General features: G+C 40.8%; 1 protein-coding gene across 4 annotated transcripts in view; it reads right to left on the bottom strand.

Annotated features, from left to right (window-relative positions):
- The window catches only part of LOC101465895 (collagen alpha-1(XIV) chain), a 175,181-nt gene that overhangs the window by 92,469 nt on the left and 61,773 nt on the right, over positions 1 to 20,939 (bottom strand). For all 4 annotated transcript variants that reach the window (XM_076889756.1, XM_076889754.1, XM_076889753.1 and 1 more), the window contains 6 exons: positions 17,105 to 17,254; positions 14,093 to 14,209; positions 10,451 to 10,597; positions 8,932 to 9,006; positions 6,368 to 6,507; positions 3,857 to 3,980 (listed from right to left, as the gene is read on the bottom strand). In XM_076889756.1, the coding sequence (XP_076745871.1) occupies positions 3,857 to 3,980; positions 6,368 to 6,507; positions 8,932 to 9,006; positions 10,451 to 10,597; positions 14,093 to 14,209; positions 17,105 to 17,254 (753 nt within the window). The remainder of the gene's footprint in view (positions 1 to 3,856; positions 3,981 to 6,367; positions 6,508 to 8,931; positions 9,007 to 10,450; positions 10,598 to 14,092; positions 14,210 to 17,104; positions 17,255 to 20,939) is intronic.

Below are 20,939 nucleotides of genomic sequence, written 5' to 3'. Positions count from 1 at the left end.
TATGTTACATCAATCATTGACTAAGCCAGCCAGAGGCTCAACAACTTGTTAATGAAATGCGTAGTGACAAACAAAATCCCAGAATATAAGCCTCAGCGTGCTCTCTCTCTAACTTGTATCAGAGCGTACTGATGCTGGAACAGAAACTGACTATACAGTCTAAAAGGATGCAGCATCATTTACATATTGTTTATGAAATGGGTATATAGAAAAGGCTTTGCACTACAGGTTTGATCAGAATATGAATAAGTAGCTGTCGGATCTTCTTAAGCAAAAACCTTTGCAGGCCTTCAAACAAGAAACTCAATCCATGTTGCTACAGAAACAGCTCTGCACTCTCAACCAACTGTATGAGGTAAGGAGGCAGAACTATTTCTCAGAATTAATAAAGATGTCAGACTGAACTTATACCTAAAAAAGATTCCATCTTTGGAAATCCTACCGTAAACAAGTACACTTCCGAGCACATTTCTTCTACTCCAAAGGTCATAGGACGGCGATATAAAGTGAACAAACCACTTACAGTAAACATAAAAGGGCATTAACACTGCAGGGCTTCTTGCTGGCTAGCTGTTGTATTCACACAGATAGCCAGAGGCTAAAGGTTTAAAAGGAATAAAAGTACATATTTTGGGGGGCTTTGGACACAATGAGGGTCCCTAATGGGGCCTTTGAGGAGAATCTGAGGTTTGGAAAAAATGAAAAGGGAATAGTTTGGGTTTGGAGAGCAAACAGAACTTATGGATTGTATTGCAAGCCTCGGTTTTGAAAGCCAGAGGAACTGCTGACCCTTCCCTCAACGAACCAGAGGAGCAAAATGTACTGTAAGGAAGGGGAATTGGGTTTTGCGCTTTAGGCGATTTAGGCCTTTTCATTTTGTAACATTCTCTGTCCAAAATTCATTCAGCAGCATATCAACCCTGAGAAACACAGTCAGTCCTAAAAGACTATCCTCAGTGACAAGAGGAATAAGGATTTCTGCTGCCGACTGTCAGGCCCCCGCATAGTTCTGATCCCAACACACTGTAGCAATTCTAGGATTATATATGAAGTGAAAGAAGACACTGAGAAAGTGTAAATCTACAGATGATCTATGGCAAGAGCACCTAAAGCACCAAATAAACAACCAAATAAAAAAAACTAAGAATAAGGGGAAAACACAGAGGGGAGTAAATAAACAAACGCTAAGACCAAAAAAAGTACAAAACTAAGCACATAAGAAATCCAGTGAACAAATACCAAATGATAACCAATGCTACAAAACTCAAGCAATAGACAAAACTTCATAAAAGAGCAACCGGGGAGGATAAAAAAAACACAAGGAACCAAATATAACGAACACTAACTGAATTTCAAAGAGTAACAGAAACACAACTAAAAGCAAGAACCATGACCTCACAAAAAAGACAACAAGAGCAACAAAACTCAAACCCTGAGTCCAAGAGTGATACAAGTAAACTGAACATACCTGTGTAATTAAAACAGAGATTCATTATGTTTTAGAAGCTATATTATGAATATTGGATCACAGAGTACCCCGCGTTTCATCCTAAGACAGCTGGATAGGCTCCAGCGCCCCCGCGACCCTGACAAGGATAAGCAGAAGAGAATGGATGGATGGATGGATCACAGAGGAGAAACCATAGAAGAAGCACCATTAAACCAAACAGAGACATACTCTTCACCTTTGTCATTGTAAAAAAGCACAATACAAGTATTAGATATACTATGCATATTCTATTATTCTTTTTCTATATGAAATATGTAAAAAGTATAAAAATCAAGTTAAAAATAAAATACATGCTGTGTTGGTGTCTTAGACGAAGTAAAAACAGCCTGAATAACTCACAGTGTAGCTGAGCTGCTGAGGAATAGTTTTACTGTGCTGGCTCCAGTTATGTGTGCGTTTGTGTGTTTGTGTGTGAGACAAAGAGATCAGGGTTGGAGATACACTAGTGAGTCTGTGAGCATTAGCTTAACCTTGTGTGAACCAACTGACTCCTACTTTTTATTGTGTGGTGAAGATTAAATTTCATGGTTTATTTTCCGCTCCGCAGTAGACCACATGCACTCATATACACATTGCCCTGTCAGCTAAAACACCACCTGTTTTCACCTGTTAAACTATAATTGGGAAGCTGGACCAAAGAGAACATTTAGGAAGAGGAGACAAATGAAAGAGGGATGGGATGAAACAAAGCGGCCAAAAAGCAATGCCGAGAAGAACGCTTGAAAGGAAGAAGAAGAGAAAAGGAACAAAGATCAGCAACAAAGAAAGAGAGTAGAGGAAAACACATGTAGGAAGACTAGTGGAATCGGCTCTGTATCACACAGGTATAGCTCAAGGACACAATTACTGTGTGCAGACACTGAGCCCTGACCCAAACTTTAGCAGAGGGAAAGCGCTCTGAACGACCAGCATTACCTGCACAGTCACATACCACATCGAGTTAATGGCTTTCACCTTGTGTAGACTAACGCAGCGGGACATTTCAACATGAGTTTTACAATAGATTCATCATCCGTAGTGTTTGTTATGCATACTGACAATGAAGCAGGAGTGGTACAATATACCAACATGGACAGAATACTGATTTGATGTTAATGACGCACATTTGATACGAATAAAACTAGTCAAGTTATTTGTACACGTGTGTATTATAGTTATACGCACTGCTCAAAAAATAAATAAAGGACAACTTTATTTACAAACACATCAGATATCAAGCGGTAAAAAAATCATGCTGATATCTGTACTGATATGGACTGAGTAATGTGTTTGAAACACAAGGAAGCTACATTATATGATGGGAATGAAAATTAGCTACTTGCAGAGCGCTGAATTAGAAGGAAGCCAGAAAATCAAAGTGAAAAAAGAAGGAAACATAGACCCAAACATAGAGTCACTAAACATAGATTCACAGAGGTGTTCTGTTAGATTTAGGTCAGGTGAGCATGCAGGCCAGTCAGTGGTATTGATTCTTTCATCCTCCAGACACCGCCTGCATACTCGCCACATAAGGCCGGGCATTACACCTGGGGGAACCAGTACCCACTGCACCACCATAGGGTGTGATAATGAGTCCAAGAATTTAAGCCCAATACCTAATAGCAGTCAGGGTGCTGTTGCCTAGCCTGTAGAGGTCTGTTGTATTCCTCCATGGATACGCCTCCGCAAACCATCACCGACGCACCACCCAAACAGTCAGGCTGAACGATGTTACAGAGCCTGTCACTTCTGGTATTCTATTGCAAATGCCACGAAGGGCTGGGCAGTGAGGGCAGGCAGTTCCTGGAGGATGAAGAAATTGATACCACTCACTTGCCCCCATGCTTGCCTGACCTAAATCCAATAGAACACCTCTGGGACATCATTTTTCAATCCATCCAAACCCCAAGGTTGCACCTAACAGTCCAGGAGTTCAGTGATGCCCTGGTCCAGACCTGGGAGAAGATACTCCGAGACACCATCCATCTTATTAGGAGCATGCCCAGACGTTGCCAGTCATGCTTAGAAGCACATACACACTACTGAGTACCATTTTGAGTTGCTGCAAGGAAATTCCCTCAGAATGGACTAGCATCACTTTTTCACTTTGATTTTCAGGTTGCCTTTGAATTAGGCCCTCTGTAGGTTCATCATTTAAATTTTTTATCAAAACGATTTGGCATCCTTTTATTCCTAAAACATTATCCAGGCCATAAAGCATGATTTTTCTCTTTTTCATCTGTGTTAAATTTTTGAGCAGTGTACTAACATAGATTATAATGAAAATGTCCTGCTAATAAATAGAGCTAAACAAAGGGAATTGCAGTAACTATCACCACTATAATCCTGCCATTGTGCTGTTCTAACCTGTCTTAGTGTTTCCTCCTTTATAGCTGATTCTCTGAATAGCCTCCAGCAGTGCTTCTTTGTTGCTATGAGAACTCAGCTGGAATTCGGTCCGAGCATCGTCGCTGAACTGAGCAACGGCCACCTGGAGAGAGACAGAGACACATGTCAAATAAAATTATGCAAATTTAAAGTGCCGTTTGCCTGAGCCAGTTTGGGTTTAAACTCCGTATAAAGGGAGAATTTAGAAAATAGTAAAATTCTGTCATCATCTGTTCACAGTCATGTCATTCACGATACTGCCACAAAGGGTTTTCAGGGTAGTTTCAGCCTCGCCCCATAGTACAAAAAACCTAAATTACACACAAAAAAAGCTTATCTGGCATTAGTCAAGTGTTATGAAGCCAAATGATTGCGATCTTGGTCAAACAACCTAATATCCACGTCATTATCACCAACACTCTCTGAATTTTTTCTGGACATTAACAACAGTATCAAACAGATATTGCTATTGTTCACTGATGGTAATTATGTAATTACATTAATTGGGGTGCGACAAAATAGCCCCACAAAGCGAATGTAGTGCAGATGGGTTTGTCTGTACATGATGCACAAGAGGCCTGAATATACAATTCACAGTTTAAGATTATAGCTTTATAGACGGGGCAGTGTTATCACCTTTTTTTCATCTGGTCCTTCCTGGTGTATTTAATATTTTTCACACTAAGAAACACTCATGATGCAAAAAGGGAATAATGCAACTTTTTCTACAAGCATAGGGGAAACTTAGGAATACATACATCCACATTCCCAAACTGGCACTGTAATCAGTCTAATATCCATACTCTAAGAGCGTCGGACAACTGTCATTACCTCCAGACTGCTAATGGTGCTGTTGTTGGCTTTGGTCAGCCTACATTACCCAGCCAACTCCCTCTTTATTGTGCAGCCAACTTTCTCACATTACAGCCAGCGCTCTGATGCTGGTAGCCTACTGCCAGAAGGTTATGGGGCACAGCATAGTGAACTAGTGAACTCCTTAACAGCAGACATTACACAAATGAAACAAAAGGGTTTAGCAAGCACCTCTACAGTGTGATAAATGAACCAGCTGAGGTTTGCTGACATAGTGTGGGCCATGTAGGACAGAAGCGCAAATAAATGAGTTCACAGTGACAACAGGGAGCAACAGCCCCGAGTTAGAGCTTAGCATTACTATTGATGGACCTGATAAATGGGAGATAGTCTGAGGGAGTGAAGATGGTAATATCCCCCGTGGTAACATGAGTCAAACTTTTGCTCTGTTAGAATCACGTTGACAGAGAACCACTCACTGTTTATACCAGCTTTAATGCATCTGCACTCAACTTATTAAAATCACCATTTCTGCAGGAAAAGTATTGTTTTCTGGAACGGTGGCTGCAAATGAGTGGAGTTAACTCAATACCGCTCAGCAACAAGAGGTCATTCCAGAAAGTAAAGATTGACTCACGGGGAGTTTAAAGTTTCTTCTCACTTTCCCAAACTTTTCAACAGATGTAAAGCTTTGGTCCTGCTGATTTATCAGGGGGTTTTCAGGGTAGTGGTTGGCTCCAGAGCATCCTTCTAATATCAATGAATGCCAGTGTCAGCACCTTTCTTTCCTAAACAATAAATGATCCGAAGGATGTGGACTAAACTCAAATGATCTAAGATACATTATATGGGTAAAATTTCTGTTCTAATCAAATTTCAGTGGCTAACTTTGAAACAAAGAAAACAGTAGATTACAGAAACTAAGTGGCTTTTCGATAAGTCCCCTCCATCCTCTCATTATCAGCATCCAAGCTCCTTTATTTTACTCTCCGCTGAATGTTAGTCTAGCTTCAGCAGATCCTAAAGCAAAAATTAAAAATAGCTTTTCTTTCTCTTTTTGGTGACTGGCTATTGGTGAAATTGGCTGCAGTGCATAACGGCTGGAGGAAAGAGGATGAGGTAATTCGCTAGAGCGGCAGGGGGTTGTAATCTATCTTTTTGCAGGGATTAACACCCGCATACACATAATTCTCTCGTCTGTGAACGAGTTCCTAACCCTCAGATTATACTCAGATATGCAATTAAGTTATTCCCTCATTATTATGGTTTTGAGTACGGCTGCATTTGGCTGGAGCCCCACTGTCTGCTATACATCATATTTCCCATGAGGAAAAATTCTTAAACAAAGAAAATAAATTGCAAAGAGACTGAAAGGAAATGAAAAGCCTTAGGGACAATTTGGATTTCTGTTGGTTAAACTGTGTAAACTGGCAAAACGGTAATTTTCACTAGACACAGGAATTTAGACTAGACACAACAACCACTAACAGTCCTAAATGTGAATCCAAGCCCTGCAAAGAGTCTCACTTCACTGTGAGTCAGAGCGAGGCGGTCAACACAGCATGACGTTTTAATCCATAAATCTTCCTTTCCCATGTAATGACAGATTTTTGGGGAAAACTGGTATGAATGAGTAAAACGAGATAAGTTCACTAAGAATGCTGTCATGTGACTGACCTGGGTGCCATCTTGTCCAATCAGATCCAGCGATCCCATGGTGCTGTAGAGGAAACGTGTAATCTTCATGAAGTTGTCGTCTCCGATGGACCAGGAGCCGTCGACCAGGAACGCCAGGTCAGCCTTGGCCTCCTTACATACTTCAGACAGATAAGGGAGGGGTTTAGATTTAGTCAGCACAACGCTTTGTGTCTACACAAAAAAATAATTTCACACAGTGTGAATGTCAGCAGAGGACAAAGCGTAAGTGGAATATTAACTGGCTGCCTAATATATTCAGACTCAGAGTAAATATGCAAAGTATGAAGCTCTGCAAATATACATCTGCTGGAAAAGGGTAAATGTGCAAAGACTAGGTCTTCAGAGCAATCTGCCAACTGTGGAGTTCATAAGATTAAAGGTATGGTGCTCACACATTTTTAAACTCTGATTTTTCTGAACACAAAATCATCTCTATCCTGTCTGGTTGTGCCGCTCTTATATATCCACGGCCCTGCAGCGACGTTTCCCTCTTTTATTTGTCTCAGGTTTCTTGATGACTCCCAGCAGCCTTTTCATCACTGCTGTAAAGTTGTTTTGTGGTTTTAACAAGTCTGCAACCTCCAAGTCTTTGCTAAATTTCTAACCTTGTTTATGACCATGTCAGTATCCATAAATTCCAATGCAACAAAGGAGAGGAGAAAACTTCAATGTTAGAGAGGATTGTTTGTGTTTCGGGTCTGCGTTGCCATCTGTCTTGAACATTTGACCATTTTCAGTAAATTTTCTTTCTATCTCTTCATGCGGCATAACTTTGTTTCTTTGTCTTCTCCCTCCTACGTAGAACAAAAACACGGTCCTTGTGTTCTGTTTCTCCCATCTTTGCAGTTCTGTCCCGAATAAAGGTTGCCTGTCATTACAGATGGAGGCACTGGTCTGACAAAGGTCAGAAACTTAGACAGAAGCGCTTCCAGGCGGGCTCAGCAGGTGTGTCTTTCACTTTTGTGGACCTCGTGTTGCGGTGCGACCTTTTACCTGAGCTCATCAGACAGGAACAGAGGAGGACGAAGCCTGTCTGGGTAGTAGGTGAAAGGGTGGTGGACTCAAACCCCTTCGTTACTTGAGCTTTCGATTTAAAAAAAACATTTGAAAAACATTTTTGCTTGTCCTAACTCATGAGTCATTCACAACCCTGTTTGGAAAAGAAAGAAAGAAGCTGTGTGCTAATAAAGACTAAATTGCAAATCATGTTTATTAACTTGAAAGCATCAAAAAGAGAAAACAAAAGTTGAACTTGATTAATTTCTTCAGATTAACACTGAAATTATAGTTTTGGAGCAACACATGCTGCTCTCCAGATGACTTTTTTTGAGCTTTGTCAAGTGTGCTAAATCGGCATGTATTACAACAGCATGGCTCTTTAATAAAACAGCCCAAAGCTAAACTGGCATGCCAGCTGTAGAGACCTGTCACCTAATAAAAGAGCGTACAAAATCCTATATTAAGTATGGCTTTATAAGCATTTTGCATAAGAACAGAGGAATTAGGCTCCTTGCTCTCCAAAGGCTCAAGTGTTATTAAAAAGTTAGTGACATCATATTCATTATTGGCTTTTTAAAAATGGTTCAAATGCCTTAATTTGACATGCTCTCTTTTTTAATGTATTAAAATAGATATAGTGCTTGGATTGGATGTGTTTTATTACGTAGATTGTAGTTTGAATTTATCAAGAACAGCTGAGGCTCATTTTCTAAATTTTACTTAGTGATTGATCCAGTGAAGAGAAACTTCACAGGTATCATAACTTGCTGGTCAGCGGTGAGTCAAGTGTAACCTGCATGATTTGAGGAGAAATAAAGCTGAGTAAGAGTGATCAGATTAGCCTAGCTGAGCCTGTGGTAATATGATAACAGGTTACTTTTCTTCATTTTGGTGTTAGCTGCAGCAGAATCAGTATATTTCACATAATTAAGTCATTGTGGAATAAAAATGTCTGAGATTTTCCTTTAGCACACCCTAAATTTACAAGCCGACTCTCCAAATTTCCTTATGATTTACTGTGTATGTTCAGTTTCAGTACCACAGCAGAGCGGTATAGCACGTTGGGGACTGTGCCTTCTTCTTTCGTGCCTCCGTCTCCCTAGCATCCTCCTCTGTCACACCATCTGCACGCCCTCAATCACTACTTTCGCTTTGGTATTTCCCTTTTCCTCTCCTCTGGCAGCTCAATCTTTGGCATCATTTTCCCAATATATCCACTAAACACACTCTTCTGTCTCACATTCATTTTCCTAAGTTGCTTCAGTCGCATTTTTCCTGCACACACAGGCAAAATAAGTTCAGATAAGAAGTTCAGCAATTACGTGCGTCAGTTTTACAGAACGCACATGTTTTGTATGTAAACAAACTATTGAGAAGGAATGTATTGGCCATTTTTGTTTTTCAAAGTACACAATGAATACACCAGGTGGGAATAAGGAACAGAAATAAGATGGATGTCATATTTCCTCTAAAAAGACATAATATGTCAACTGCAAGGATTATCCACCACATTGAACATAAGAGTATTAAAAGCTTCATCTCACCCTCTTTGGCTGGTGGGATTGTGGGTGGGGGCTCCGTAGTGGGTGGTTCAGTCGGAGCCTGAGTGGGTGCTGCAACTGGAAGCACGCACAAACACACACAGAGACACAGAGATAGAAGGCAAGGTCATCAATCATGACGACAGTGACAAGTGGCACCATCAATGGGGTCTACATGCAGACCGCAAACACACACTTGTGCATGAGCACACAAACACAGCTGGCACACTGAGACATAGCAGTGGTCTGTTTCTATTAACCTTTCCTCCAGCGATTGAGCTCTGGACCTTTACAGAAAAAAAGATTTCTAATGCAATCTGTAGATATTGTACATACGCAAAACAGCTTCTGTGTTTTATTGAGTTTGTCTTTTGCTCCATTTTGGAATTATTTCAGATTTGAACTTTCTAAATTGCTTCTATACATCCTAAATTGGGGACAGCACAAGTGATTTTTTTTTATCAGTCTAGCATCTATTGTCTGTAAGACTCAAAAACAGCCCCAAGTTAAAGTCTGTGCCTCGGTGTCAGATTACTTACTTTGGAGAAAGTTCTGTCAAACCAGAGAGCAGTAAAGTGAATCATCTCGGAGAGATTTGCTACTGCGCAAAGAAGCGACACACACTTTGTAAAACTGGATGAGATTATCTCAACAAATGTTTCTTCGGCTTCCACACCACACCGCTGTGGTGACAAAACAAAGATATGTAGCCTGCTTGAGAATATCTGCTTGATTGACGCAGCTGTCACTGAATGATAAACAGTGAGGAGTTCAGGTGAAATTCGTGCCTTCGTTACCTGACGCTGTTTCTTGCTTTTATTGTGTCTTTTCACCCTTTGCGCTTTATCGGTTGTTTACAGACTTACACAGATGATATGGAAAGGTGGCTGTTGGCTGTGTGTAAAAGCAACAAGTACAATTTCAAGTACTGAACTTAATATAATTATGACAATTTGTAGTCGATACTTCTCTTTGCTGTGGCTAACAGCTAAAGGTTTTGATACACAGACACACTCGTATTAATTACATTTACAGTGAATACATCAGTGAAATTTCACTTGTCTATAGACCTTCAACTATTTCCAAAACCAAACAGATTAAGTCATCCAACAGATGTCTTGCTACATAGCAATGTGAATATGAGAACATATCTATCTATTCATTTTTTTTGGTATTCCTGGTTTTTACACCAGTCTTCTTGATCCCAGGAGCTGTGTGGTTCACCTCACCTCATTAACAGACCAATGAACTGCACAAACACGATATGTTTTCCGAGAGTGCAACCGAGCAAATTAAAGAAAACCTAAGCTACGAGATGTGCGACGAGATGGCTACAGTGTGCAAAGAGGGAAAAATATACATAAGATGGAGACGTAAAGGATTAACTGATTACATTAGATGAGAAATGAGTAAAAAAGAAATAAGAATAAAACTTGCAACCCCTTTAAAAATGTTCACGATAAATAGAAATGAATGAAATGATCGACAGCTTTGACATAAAACAAACATAAACCCAGCATACGTGTCATGTCAGTGATGGACACAGAGGGTCCCTCCGTTTCTTGTATTTGCGCGTGAACGCTGATCTGGTATTGGCTACTAGGAGTGAGGTCGTAAAAGCAGTGTCGGGAAGCTCCACCTCCCAGCCTCACTTCCTGTCTCTGACCATCTGCAAGGCAACAAGAAATAAAAGAGCTGATTTAGAGTGATTAAAATTCCCAGTAAAAGTCATGCACGGCAAACAGACTGAAATCGCCTGGAGATGCTTTTTAGACGAACTTTTACAAAAGACACACCTTCATTTTCATCTGTGTTCTCAATGAAAATCTAAGATAATATTAATAATGTATTTTCTAGCAGATTAGGGTAAATATAATCAGATTTGAGTCCGGTTTAAGGCTCTGATGAAGCTCAATGTTTTGTTGACTTTACAGAATTAACTGTGATGCATCAAAATGATTCATTCTCAGGCATCTTTTTCATGATGAAAGCACAACACACACACATACACTGGTTGAGAATCCGCCACATGTGCCGCTTTCACTTCACCAAAAAGGTAAGCGAGAAAGTTTTCAAAAAGTGTGGGAAAACATCTTAAATCAACTGAAAATCAAAATAAATCACGTTATTGAGCTCTTTTGTCTTCTCTTGACAATTTCCCCTGGATTGCAGACTGCAAACACGTACTTTGTAGTGTCTGTTTTGACGGGCTGCAGAGCGAGAGGATCACAGAGAAGAAAAGACATGAGAATTTATGTTGGCAGCCCAAAAGGTACAAACTGGAAACTCGCGTATACAGTACACACTCTAATGGCTGCCATTTGTCAGTTTCATTTAGTCTAATTTTATTTCCTAATGTGTCTCTCATCTTGGAGGTTGACAAATTAGCTCCTCCTCCACGCAGGAAGCAGCCATAGATAATAAAGTTTAGGGAAACAGCTGTCGAGGCTCCACGCGTTTCCATCCGAGAAGGTGTTTAAGCAGCTGGCTGGCTCTGCGTGGATTAAAGTAAATCTCTAAACTTTCGACTTCAACATCCCACCGCTACTCAGGCAGGAGAGGGAGAGAGAGACAAAGACAAATCGAAAAGTTCGCGAGGAAGACGGGAGAGAAATCTCCCTTCTTCCTGCTGTCTTCTTCCCTCGAAAGGCAATGAAATGCGTGCACAAATCACACGCCGAATTTGTTCGTGTCTCTAATACATTTATCAGCCAACGCTAGCTTCCAATTTAGTTTAATCAACAGCAACCACGAACCTGAACGCCGTCGGAAAAATCTATTTTAAAGCAGAGCCAAGATCTGATATACATACACAGTGCATTCCTGTTATTCAGTTTAATTTTAATAAAGCTGCATTCAATTTTGTTGCTGTGCTGTCATTGCTTTGATGTTGTGCACACTGCCTTGCTTGCACACCAAAGCAAATCAAGATCATTGGTAATGGTATTAGTCACACCTGCGGTTTCTTTCCCATGGCAAATCAAATGGGTGGAACCCATTTACCAACTACAAATCTCACTGAACGGCAATTAAGGAATAAATGACAGGATATTTTCAGGCTTAATGTAAACCCATGAAGCACATACGGTAGTCCAACCTGCCTGCTACAATATGTTTTGATTTTTACTGCACTGATATTTCAAAAATAACCCTGTGGACTAAGCAGTGACACTTGCCTACACTAACAAATTATTTTGAGGATGACCACAAATCTATACAGCAATTTCTACATGATAGCCATCTCTGAAAAATATCAGGAGGGCTTTAGATTTTATATGAACTTGTGGGATAGCCCCCTGAGGACGAATAAAAATAAAGCTCCGACTTGAAATTGTTCACTGTGATAGGATGAGTTCCAAACTTCTCGGTCAACACAACTTGGGTTTTATATTTTTGTCAAACTATCACAAAGCTGGGGTTAAACACAACTTTTTTCCTTGGCTGATTCTATTTAACTAAAACATATTTTTCCACTTTCTCCTTTTTGTGCGCCCTCCTCCCTTTGCTTCAACCCCCTTTCTTCCTCCAGCTCCCTTTTTCCATTGATTAATAAGGTGATCTGTGTATTAAACAGCGTCTAAAGGTCACATTCTGTGTCTTTCCTGGTCTCATTTCTGCTGCGATGACATGCGCGATTCTCAAAGCAGTTTCCTCCCATGTCATTTATCGAGCATATCATATCTCCCCTTCCCTTCTGCAAATAGCAAGATTTACGATGATCCCTCACAGCAGAAACCAGTGCCATGTGAGAATGAAACAAATATAACACGTATTTCCCCAGTTGCTCATATCAATATAAATCAACATGAATGTGAAAGGTACCCGTAACCAGTACACGTGTCCTGAGCTGACTGGTCTTTGTGTTAATAATAAACAGAGGAGACATTTTCACGAGGATACTGCAAACCTTTGAGGACACACATTCAAAAGGTCGGAGCCTGAATCCAGCTGCATCACCGCATAGCACAACTCTAGTAAAGAGTTTGATTTACTGACTGAACTGTATTCCAGATACTTAACTGGCAAAAATATTGTTTCTCACATGTTGGGACAACTGGGGGGTGCACAGTAAAAATGTACGTATTGACTATGTGTCTCTGCAGAGAACTCCTGCTTGTTTCTGGGATGAAGTTTTATTACAGTAAAGGTGAGGTGGGGTTCAGACCATATTTCAGAGAGTGAGCAGCTTGTAACAGGTCAAATTACCAATGGACTAAATTAAAATAATTACACTTTTCACAGATACAAGTATATGCCAGTATACAATATAATTAAGGTCTCAGTCACACAGGTCTGGAGATGAGTCGGCAACCATCCGATTGCATGATGTTGCTGGCTGCTGCTGTTATCATCCCATTCCAACACGTTCTCGACCCAAAACGTAACGTACGACGCTATGTGACAAATCCTCGGTATGTTACGCTCTCGGAAACATGAGAACAGTTTGGAATTAATCGACACATGTATATTTATTTTACTTCCTCATCATTAATCACTTTGGAAAACACTATCTAAGCCGATTAAGACTGTGGTTAAGGTTAGGATTAAGGTTAGGGTTAGAGCTGGAATACACGGCTGGAATGTGTGTTACTGCCGGGAGCGTCATTCTGTTAGACTCCATCCGCAATCTGGCGCGTACCATAGGGATGCAGAAGGTTACCTTTCTCGTTCCTGTGGGACGCCTCAGGACGTAACTAATTGTCGGTATGTTACGTGTTGGGAATTAGAACAGTCTCCCCATTCATGTAATCTTAGAGCCTGGTTACCGTGTGAGAGACCGACTTGTCAGCAAACACTTGCAAACCACTTGCCAAGTGGTACTGAACTGGTCACCTTGAAATAAAAGTTGCACCTTTTGAAATCTGTTGATTGAAGCAGGAAGGCACCTTCCTAATTCAATCAACTTTAACTTTGATGGCAACCATTCTCTGTCTCCAGTTTGCAAGGCATTCAGAGAGTAAATGGCGAGTGTTTGTAGACATGTGCAAACACTTGCAAACCACACAGCAATCTGCTAACAAGCAAAGCAAACACAGGGAAAGTTTTTGGTGCAGCACCCTCAGCTAGCAACCACTCGCTAACTGGGTGGAGAATACACATTCTTCCCTAGTGAATGGAGGTTGCCAGAGGGTTGTTGACAGGTCTTAAGAGTAAAAGTACTTACTGAGTGTGGACTGTATAGAGATTCTGTATATTGTAGTATGTAGAAGAGGCTGCCACTGAACACACATGCTGTTGGGTCGCACCTGGTAGGCTGACAAGCCAGACACACCAAGGAATACTAGAGAGAAACAAAGAGTTGTAGAGATGATAGAAAGGTCAGATTAACCTCTAGTTTTCAATTTCCAATACACTCACTAATATGCATTTCGTAATGTCTCTCTCTCTCTCTCTCTCTCCGACACGCACGCACGCACGCACACACACACTATTACTTCCTGCTGTCCCCAGCCCTTCCACGCACCAAACAATGAAGAGTTTAAGTAGGAGAAATTTTGAAATCCCCAAACAGAAAGCTCTTTTGCAAAGCACTTTAAGGGAAATGTAAACAGTTATTAGTGTTTCGGACAAAATGAATTGTCTGGATTATGTATGAAACAGAAAAGTGGTCAGAACATTAACAGTGCACCAAGTGTAAATAGTCTAAAACTTTCAGCTGGGTAGATGTTAAAATAAATCATTAAGTAACAAAATTAGTCAGCGTTGATGTGTCTTGTGGGGGAACAAGAGACATTATGCAGTGAAATGCAAAACAGCTGAGCAGTTTTAATAGCTGAAACTTGTTTGGTAGTGTTATTTGAGTGTACCACAGGCAAGCAAACCTCCCTGGAGTCACTCTCTCTTCTGTTTTCCTCTCTCTCCCTCTCTCGCTCACTCTTGTTCTTTCCTCCTTGTTAACAGAATTTGCTGATGATATAAAATAAACTCGGCTCTTGTGCCAGTAAATGGATATTTTATGCCGGGACCATATGGCAGGTGCCTTATTTTAAATACTTTTGAATAATGCATAGGGCAACCCATCATTTCTATTAATAATATGCAAAGATGCACATAAACTTACTCTCATACATACAAACATGCAACATTCACGGGGCACTGGAAGACACCTACAAGCTGGTGCTGATGCACATGTGGGTGCAGCAGCATGCAGATAAACACTGCGTTAAAATAATGTCTGATTTTGGCTTCCTTTGCTACAACTGGATGAAAAAAAGTCTTTGCACCCAAAGGAAAAGTATATATTTAGTTGATTCAGGATGTTTCTCATCATGCCTTTCTTTTCATACTGGAAAGTTTGAGTCAAACCTCTCTTTTTCTTCTGCAAAACATCATGAGACTCTTCTGCAGTCTTGTGCTAACCTATATGATAAAAGCTCCAGCACCCAATTTCAAAATATATTAGGCTTTGTCTGAGGGAAACAAGTTAATTTCATTCACTGGTCCTACGGGTACTAAATTCGCTTTTTATGCTACATGTTAGTATGTGCAAATTACTTGTGCAAACATGCCATATAACCTTCTGTTGATGAGGCTGCCATGAATGCAGTGTGCCCGGGGAAATATGACACTATAGCCACCTTATTAAAATGACAAATGATTCCATGCACTTCCCTTTATAAATCAGGGTTCCCCCAGAGAAGACCAAACTACTGGCAATGAATTTAACTAAGCACTGTGTAACATGGGGAAATGCGATACATCTGAAAATGTATCGGCACATTGAGAATTGATTGCATCTCATATGTGTTCTGTTTAATATTTAGTGATGAGATATTTTCTTGATCCCTGGCCAACAGTGTAGAAAAACTAATTACAGCATGAAAAACAGTACTACAAGCATAATGCGGTAGATAGCATGGATCCCAAAAGAGTAACATGTGGATAAAGTTGAAAAACAAAATACATGCATTCTGTTAGTCCTGAAGTCACTGCTAAAAATTTGTTGCCACGCCGGTGTCAGAGTGTAAAGTTTATATATGGAAGGTGGTATAATTTGCATCCCAGTGCCTCGTGTTTTATCTTTCTCTCTTTGTGAAAGCATCTTTCATTATGAGTGCTTTATATAGACAGGAAGGCGTGAGGGAGTTGTAAGTCATCCTACTGGGGCACAGAGAAAAACAGATGAAGGATGGCACATCACTGCAGCACAAATTAATAAAAAGAAATCAAAAGCAGCCCATTTATTTGCAGGTGATGTGCAACTTGATTAATCACTCGGCTTTACGTGTCTCAGCACTTTGCTTCAGAGGGAAATAGTGTGGTGATGACCTATTAAAACTACAGTATAAGCTTATTTGTATTTACCCCACCACTTGAAATTAGACCTTAAACCTAGAAAACCGCAATAGATTTTGAGAGAGGGATGATAGGGCAGTTTTCTGAAAACTCACATGACTACACAGAAACATAAAGAAAAAAAAACTAAAAAGACAACATAAATGAAAGCATGCATGCAGTGCTTTTTAACTTTTCTCTTTTCTCTCGGTGTCTCAGCCTCCCACTCTCTTCATCTATTTGTTTTAGATGAAAGAAGCATTAAAGCCTGCATTAGTTCTTACTGCACCTACTGATACCAAATCTATATGCAAAAGAGATTGTTCTCACCGCCTGCAAGGAAAATATTAATATCCATCTGTCTGTTTGCCAAAGTCTCAATGGAAATTAGAGAGTATGATATCAGCAGGTGTTTAATATGCATGTTGTACCTTCCCCACTTTCCTTAAACTACTTTGCTTTTCTGCTGCCGTCTAATTGCCACACAACGTTTTGTGGCAAATTTATAATTAAAAAATTTCCAGCTGGTGGTGACATCCCAATAAAGCTCCTTTATTCATAAGGGGTTGCTGTGGCAACCCCTTGTGCATGTTTGATTTGGTAGATTTTTACACCAGATGCCCTTTCTGACACAACCCCAAAGGGATTTGTGTTTCCTCCCGGGATCAAAACAGACATCTTTCACTTGGTAGGCGAATGAGTAAATCCCCGAAAAATATAATAACTTCCCAAAAGTAAGTCAATGTTTTTTCAATGAAAGTGCAATTTAAAATTATGCTTGCATATGTTCACAATCTTATGGTAATGAACTGTAACAGCCAAGAGACTGTGAGGGATAACGAGTTCCTCAGCATTTACATTTCTGTGCTGTTACTTGCAGGTTTATGAGAAGGACACTTACATGTCTTGGCATTTATTAGCTGTGGCTCACTTTCTCCTGCAGGGTAGGAAGCCTTGACTCGGACACTGTACTCTGTCCCACTTTGTAGATTGACAATAAGCATGGAGTTCACATCTTCATCCACTGTTGTCTCCAATACTGGACCGTGAACTGAGAAGAAGACACATACACACTGGTGTAAAAAGGAAACAAACAATGATAAACGTTTTTGATTTTTTTAAGGCACACGCTACAAACAAGATAAACACAAAGATATGACTCAGCCGACTCAGGAGGGGAAAGCAGTACTCTACTTGGACTGTGTATAGTGTGGGTGGAGCACTGATGACTTCAACTGAGGACACTGTTGGATGGTGGAAGGAATACTTCAAGGAATTCCTTAATCCCACTGACAAGTCTTCTGTAGCGTAAGCAGCGTCTGGAGACAAGGCGGACAACTGATACAGTGGGGCAAAAAAGTATTTAGTCAGCCACCGATTGTGCAAGTTCCCCCACTTAAAATGATGACAGAGGTCAGTAATTTGCACCAGAGGTACACTTCAACTGTGAGAGACAGAATGTGAAAAAAAAATCCATGAATCCACATGGTAGGATTTGTAAAGAATTTATTCGTAAATTAGGGTGGAAAATAAGTATTTGGTCACCTCAAACAAGGAAAATCTCTGGCTCTCACAGACCTGTAACGTCTTCTGTAAGAAGCTTTTCTGTCCCCCACTCGTTACCTGTATGAATGGCACCTGTTTGAACTCATCATCTGTATAAAAGACACCTGTCCACAGCCTCAAACAGTCAGACTCCAAACTCCGCCATGGCCAAGACCAAAGAGCTTTCGAAGGACACCAGGAAAAGTATTGTAGACCTGCACCAGACTGGGAAGAGTGAATCTACAATAGGCAAGCAGCTTGGTGTGAAAAAATCAACTGTGGGAGCAATCATCAGAAAATGGAAGACATACAAGACCACTGATAATCTCCCTCGATCTGGGGCTCCACGCATGATCTCATCCCGTGGGGTCAAAATGATCATGAGAACGGTGAGCAAAGATCCCAGAACCACACGGGGGGACCTGGTGAATGACCTGCAGAGAGCTGGGACCAAAGTAACAAAGGTCACCATCAGTAACACACTACAACGGCAGGGAATCAAATCCCGCAGTGCCAGACGTGTTCCGCTGCTGAAGCCAGTGCATGTCCAGGCCCGTCTGAAGTTTGCCAGAGAGCACATGGATGATACAGCAGAGGATTGGGAGAATGTCATGTGGTCAGATGAAACCAAAGTAGAACTTTTTGGTATAAACTCAACTCGTCGTGTTTGGAGGAAGAAGAATACTGAGTTGCATCCCAAGAACACCATACCTACTGTGAAGCATGGGGGTGGAAACATCATGCTATGGGGCTGTTTTTCTGCCAAGGGGACAGGACGACTGATCCGTGTTAAGGACAGAATGAATGGGGCCATGTATCGTGAGATTTTGAGCCAAAACCTCCTTCCATCAGTGAGAACTTTGTAGATGAAACGAGGCTGGGTCTTCCAACATGACAATGATCCAAAACACACCGCCCGGGCAACAAAGGAGTGGCTCCGTAAGAAGCATTTGAAAGTCCTGGAGTGGCCTAGCCAGTCTCCAGACCTCAACCCCATAGAAAATCTGTGGCAGGAGTTGAAAGTCTGTGTTGCTCGGCGACAGCCCCAAAACATCACTGCTCTCGAGAAGATCTGCATGGAGGAATGGGCCAAAATACCAGCTACTGTGTGTGCAAACCTGGTAAAGACCTATAGTAAACGTTTGACCTCTGTTATTGCCAACAAAGGTTATGTTACAAAGTATTGAGTTGTATTTTTGTTATTGACCAAATACTTATTTTCCACCCTGATTTACGAATAAATTCTTTACAAATCCTACCATGTGGATTCATGGATTTTTTTTTCACATTCTGTCTCTCACAGTTGAAGTGTACCTCTGGTGCAAATTACTGACCTCTGTCATCATTTTAGGTGGGGGAACTTGCACAATCGGTGGCTGACTAAATACTTTTTTGCCCCACTGTATATCTCCGGGGGTGAAGTCACTGAGGCAGTTAAACAATTTCTTAGTGGCAAGGCTCCTGGGGTGGACGAGGTTCGCCCTGAGTTCCTGAAGGCTCTGGATGTTGTGGGGCTGTCTTGGTTGACGTGCCTCTGCAATGTTGCTTGGAGATCAGAGGAAGTACTTTTGGATTGGCAGACTGGGCTGGTGGTTCTCATCTTCATGAAAGGGGACCGGAGGGTGTGTCCAACTAAAGGGAGATCAAACTCCTCAGCCTGCCCGGGAAAGTCATGGTGCTGAAAACGAGAGTCCGTCCGTCAGTCGAACCTCAGATACCGGAGGAACAAAGCGGTTTTCAGTCGCGAAACACTGGACCGGGTCTTTTAAAGGTTTGCCCAACCAGTCTACGTGCGTTTTGTGGAATTGGAGAAAGCATTCGACTGTGTCCCTCAGGGAGGTGCTTTGGGTGTATGGGGTGTTTGGCTCATTGCTACTGGCAATTCAATCCTTAAACAACCGTTGCAGGAGCTTGGTCCTCCATTCCTTTTGGAGCCAGTTCGAGCATTTGACTAGAATGTCTCTTTGGCATCTACTGGGTGAGGTATTCCACTGGGAGGAGGCCCTGGGGGCAGATCTAGGACACGCTGGACAGATTATATGTGTCAGCTGGCCTGGGAACACCTTAATATTCCCCCTGAAAAGCTGGAGGAGCTGGGCAGGGAGAGGGAGGTCTGGGCTTCTCTGCTTAGGCTGCTGCCCCTGCCTGGCCCAGATAAGTGGAAAAAAAGTGATGGATGGATGGATGGAAGTCAAAACCAACTATTCGAGTATCTTCGAGTAAACTAAGCCTCTAACAGTATAATATTAGAATGACAATAATTCCTTTCTACATTTTAATATAAAATAATGTTTCCCTATATTTCATGTGTCATGAAATATATCAAATGCTTTCAGCATGGATTGAATCAAGACATATAATACACATTTAAGCCCCTGAATGTTGTTTTGGTTTAGCACTATATAAATAAACCTGAATTTAATTATATACACAAACACACGAAGCGATGCCCTCAACTTGACTACTAAATTAAAAACAAAGACATAATAGTAACATTCTGTATTAATGCAGCTTTCCCAGATAACTGCTGCAAAGTGTTTTACAAAATAATAACAACCTTGAATACAGAGATTAAAGATTTAAATTAAAAATGAAACAAATACAATAGAATAAATAAATAAAAACAGATAAATACAGACAGAGTAGCAATTATTTTTACAGCACACAGCCCACTGGAACAATGTGAAGGGAAATAAGCTGTGTGTTTGCATGTGTGCTGTGCATTTTAATCATTTGCTAAACTTAGTGTGTTTATACCTGTATTAAGTATATGGTAGCTGTATAGCTGCGTGTGTGTAGGAAGGCACACACAGACACTTTTCTTCCCTCCATGGCTCTTACCATGAAAACAGCAGCCTGCTGAAAATTATTTCTCTTCAATACAATTTCCTAAAATCAGCAGTCTGTCCTGCTTAAAGCTGGATCCTCAGAGACACAGTAATTGTGTTTAGATGACTAAAAACAGACATGGAAAGGAAAAATGGAAAAAAACCTGTTTTGTTTTGGAAAGATGAAACAATTAGAACTAGAGAAGCAGTATGACAGTGAAAATGGGCTTTTGATGATGCCTCAAGACAAAAAATAAATAAATGAGTTAGGGTAACGTCTTATTTTAGTGCCAAATGGTGACATTTGCTTTGAACTTCATTTTAAAAGAAAAACTAAGAAGCCACTATCAGGAAAACCAAAAC

The sequence above is a fragment of the Maylandia zebra genome, linkage group LG11 (genome assembly GCF_041146795.1).
Source record: "Maylandia zebra isolate NMK-2024a linkage group LG11, Mzebra_GT3a, whole genome shotgun sequence".
Classification (NCBI taxonomy): Eukaryota; Metazoa; Chordata; class Actinopteri; order Cichliformes; family Cichlidae; genus Maylandia; species Maylandia zebra.
The sequence above is the reverse complement of the archived record's forward strand: the minus strand, read 5'-3'. Positions and strand labels throughout refer to the sequence as shown.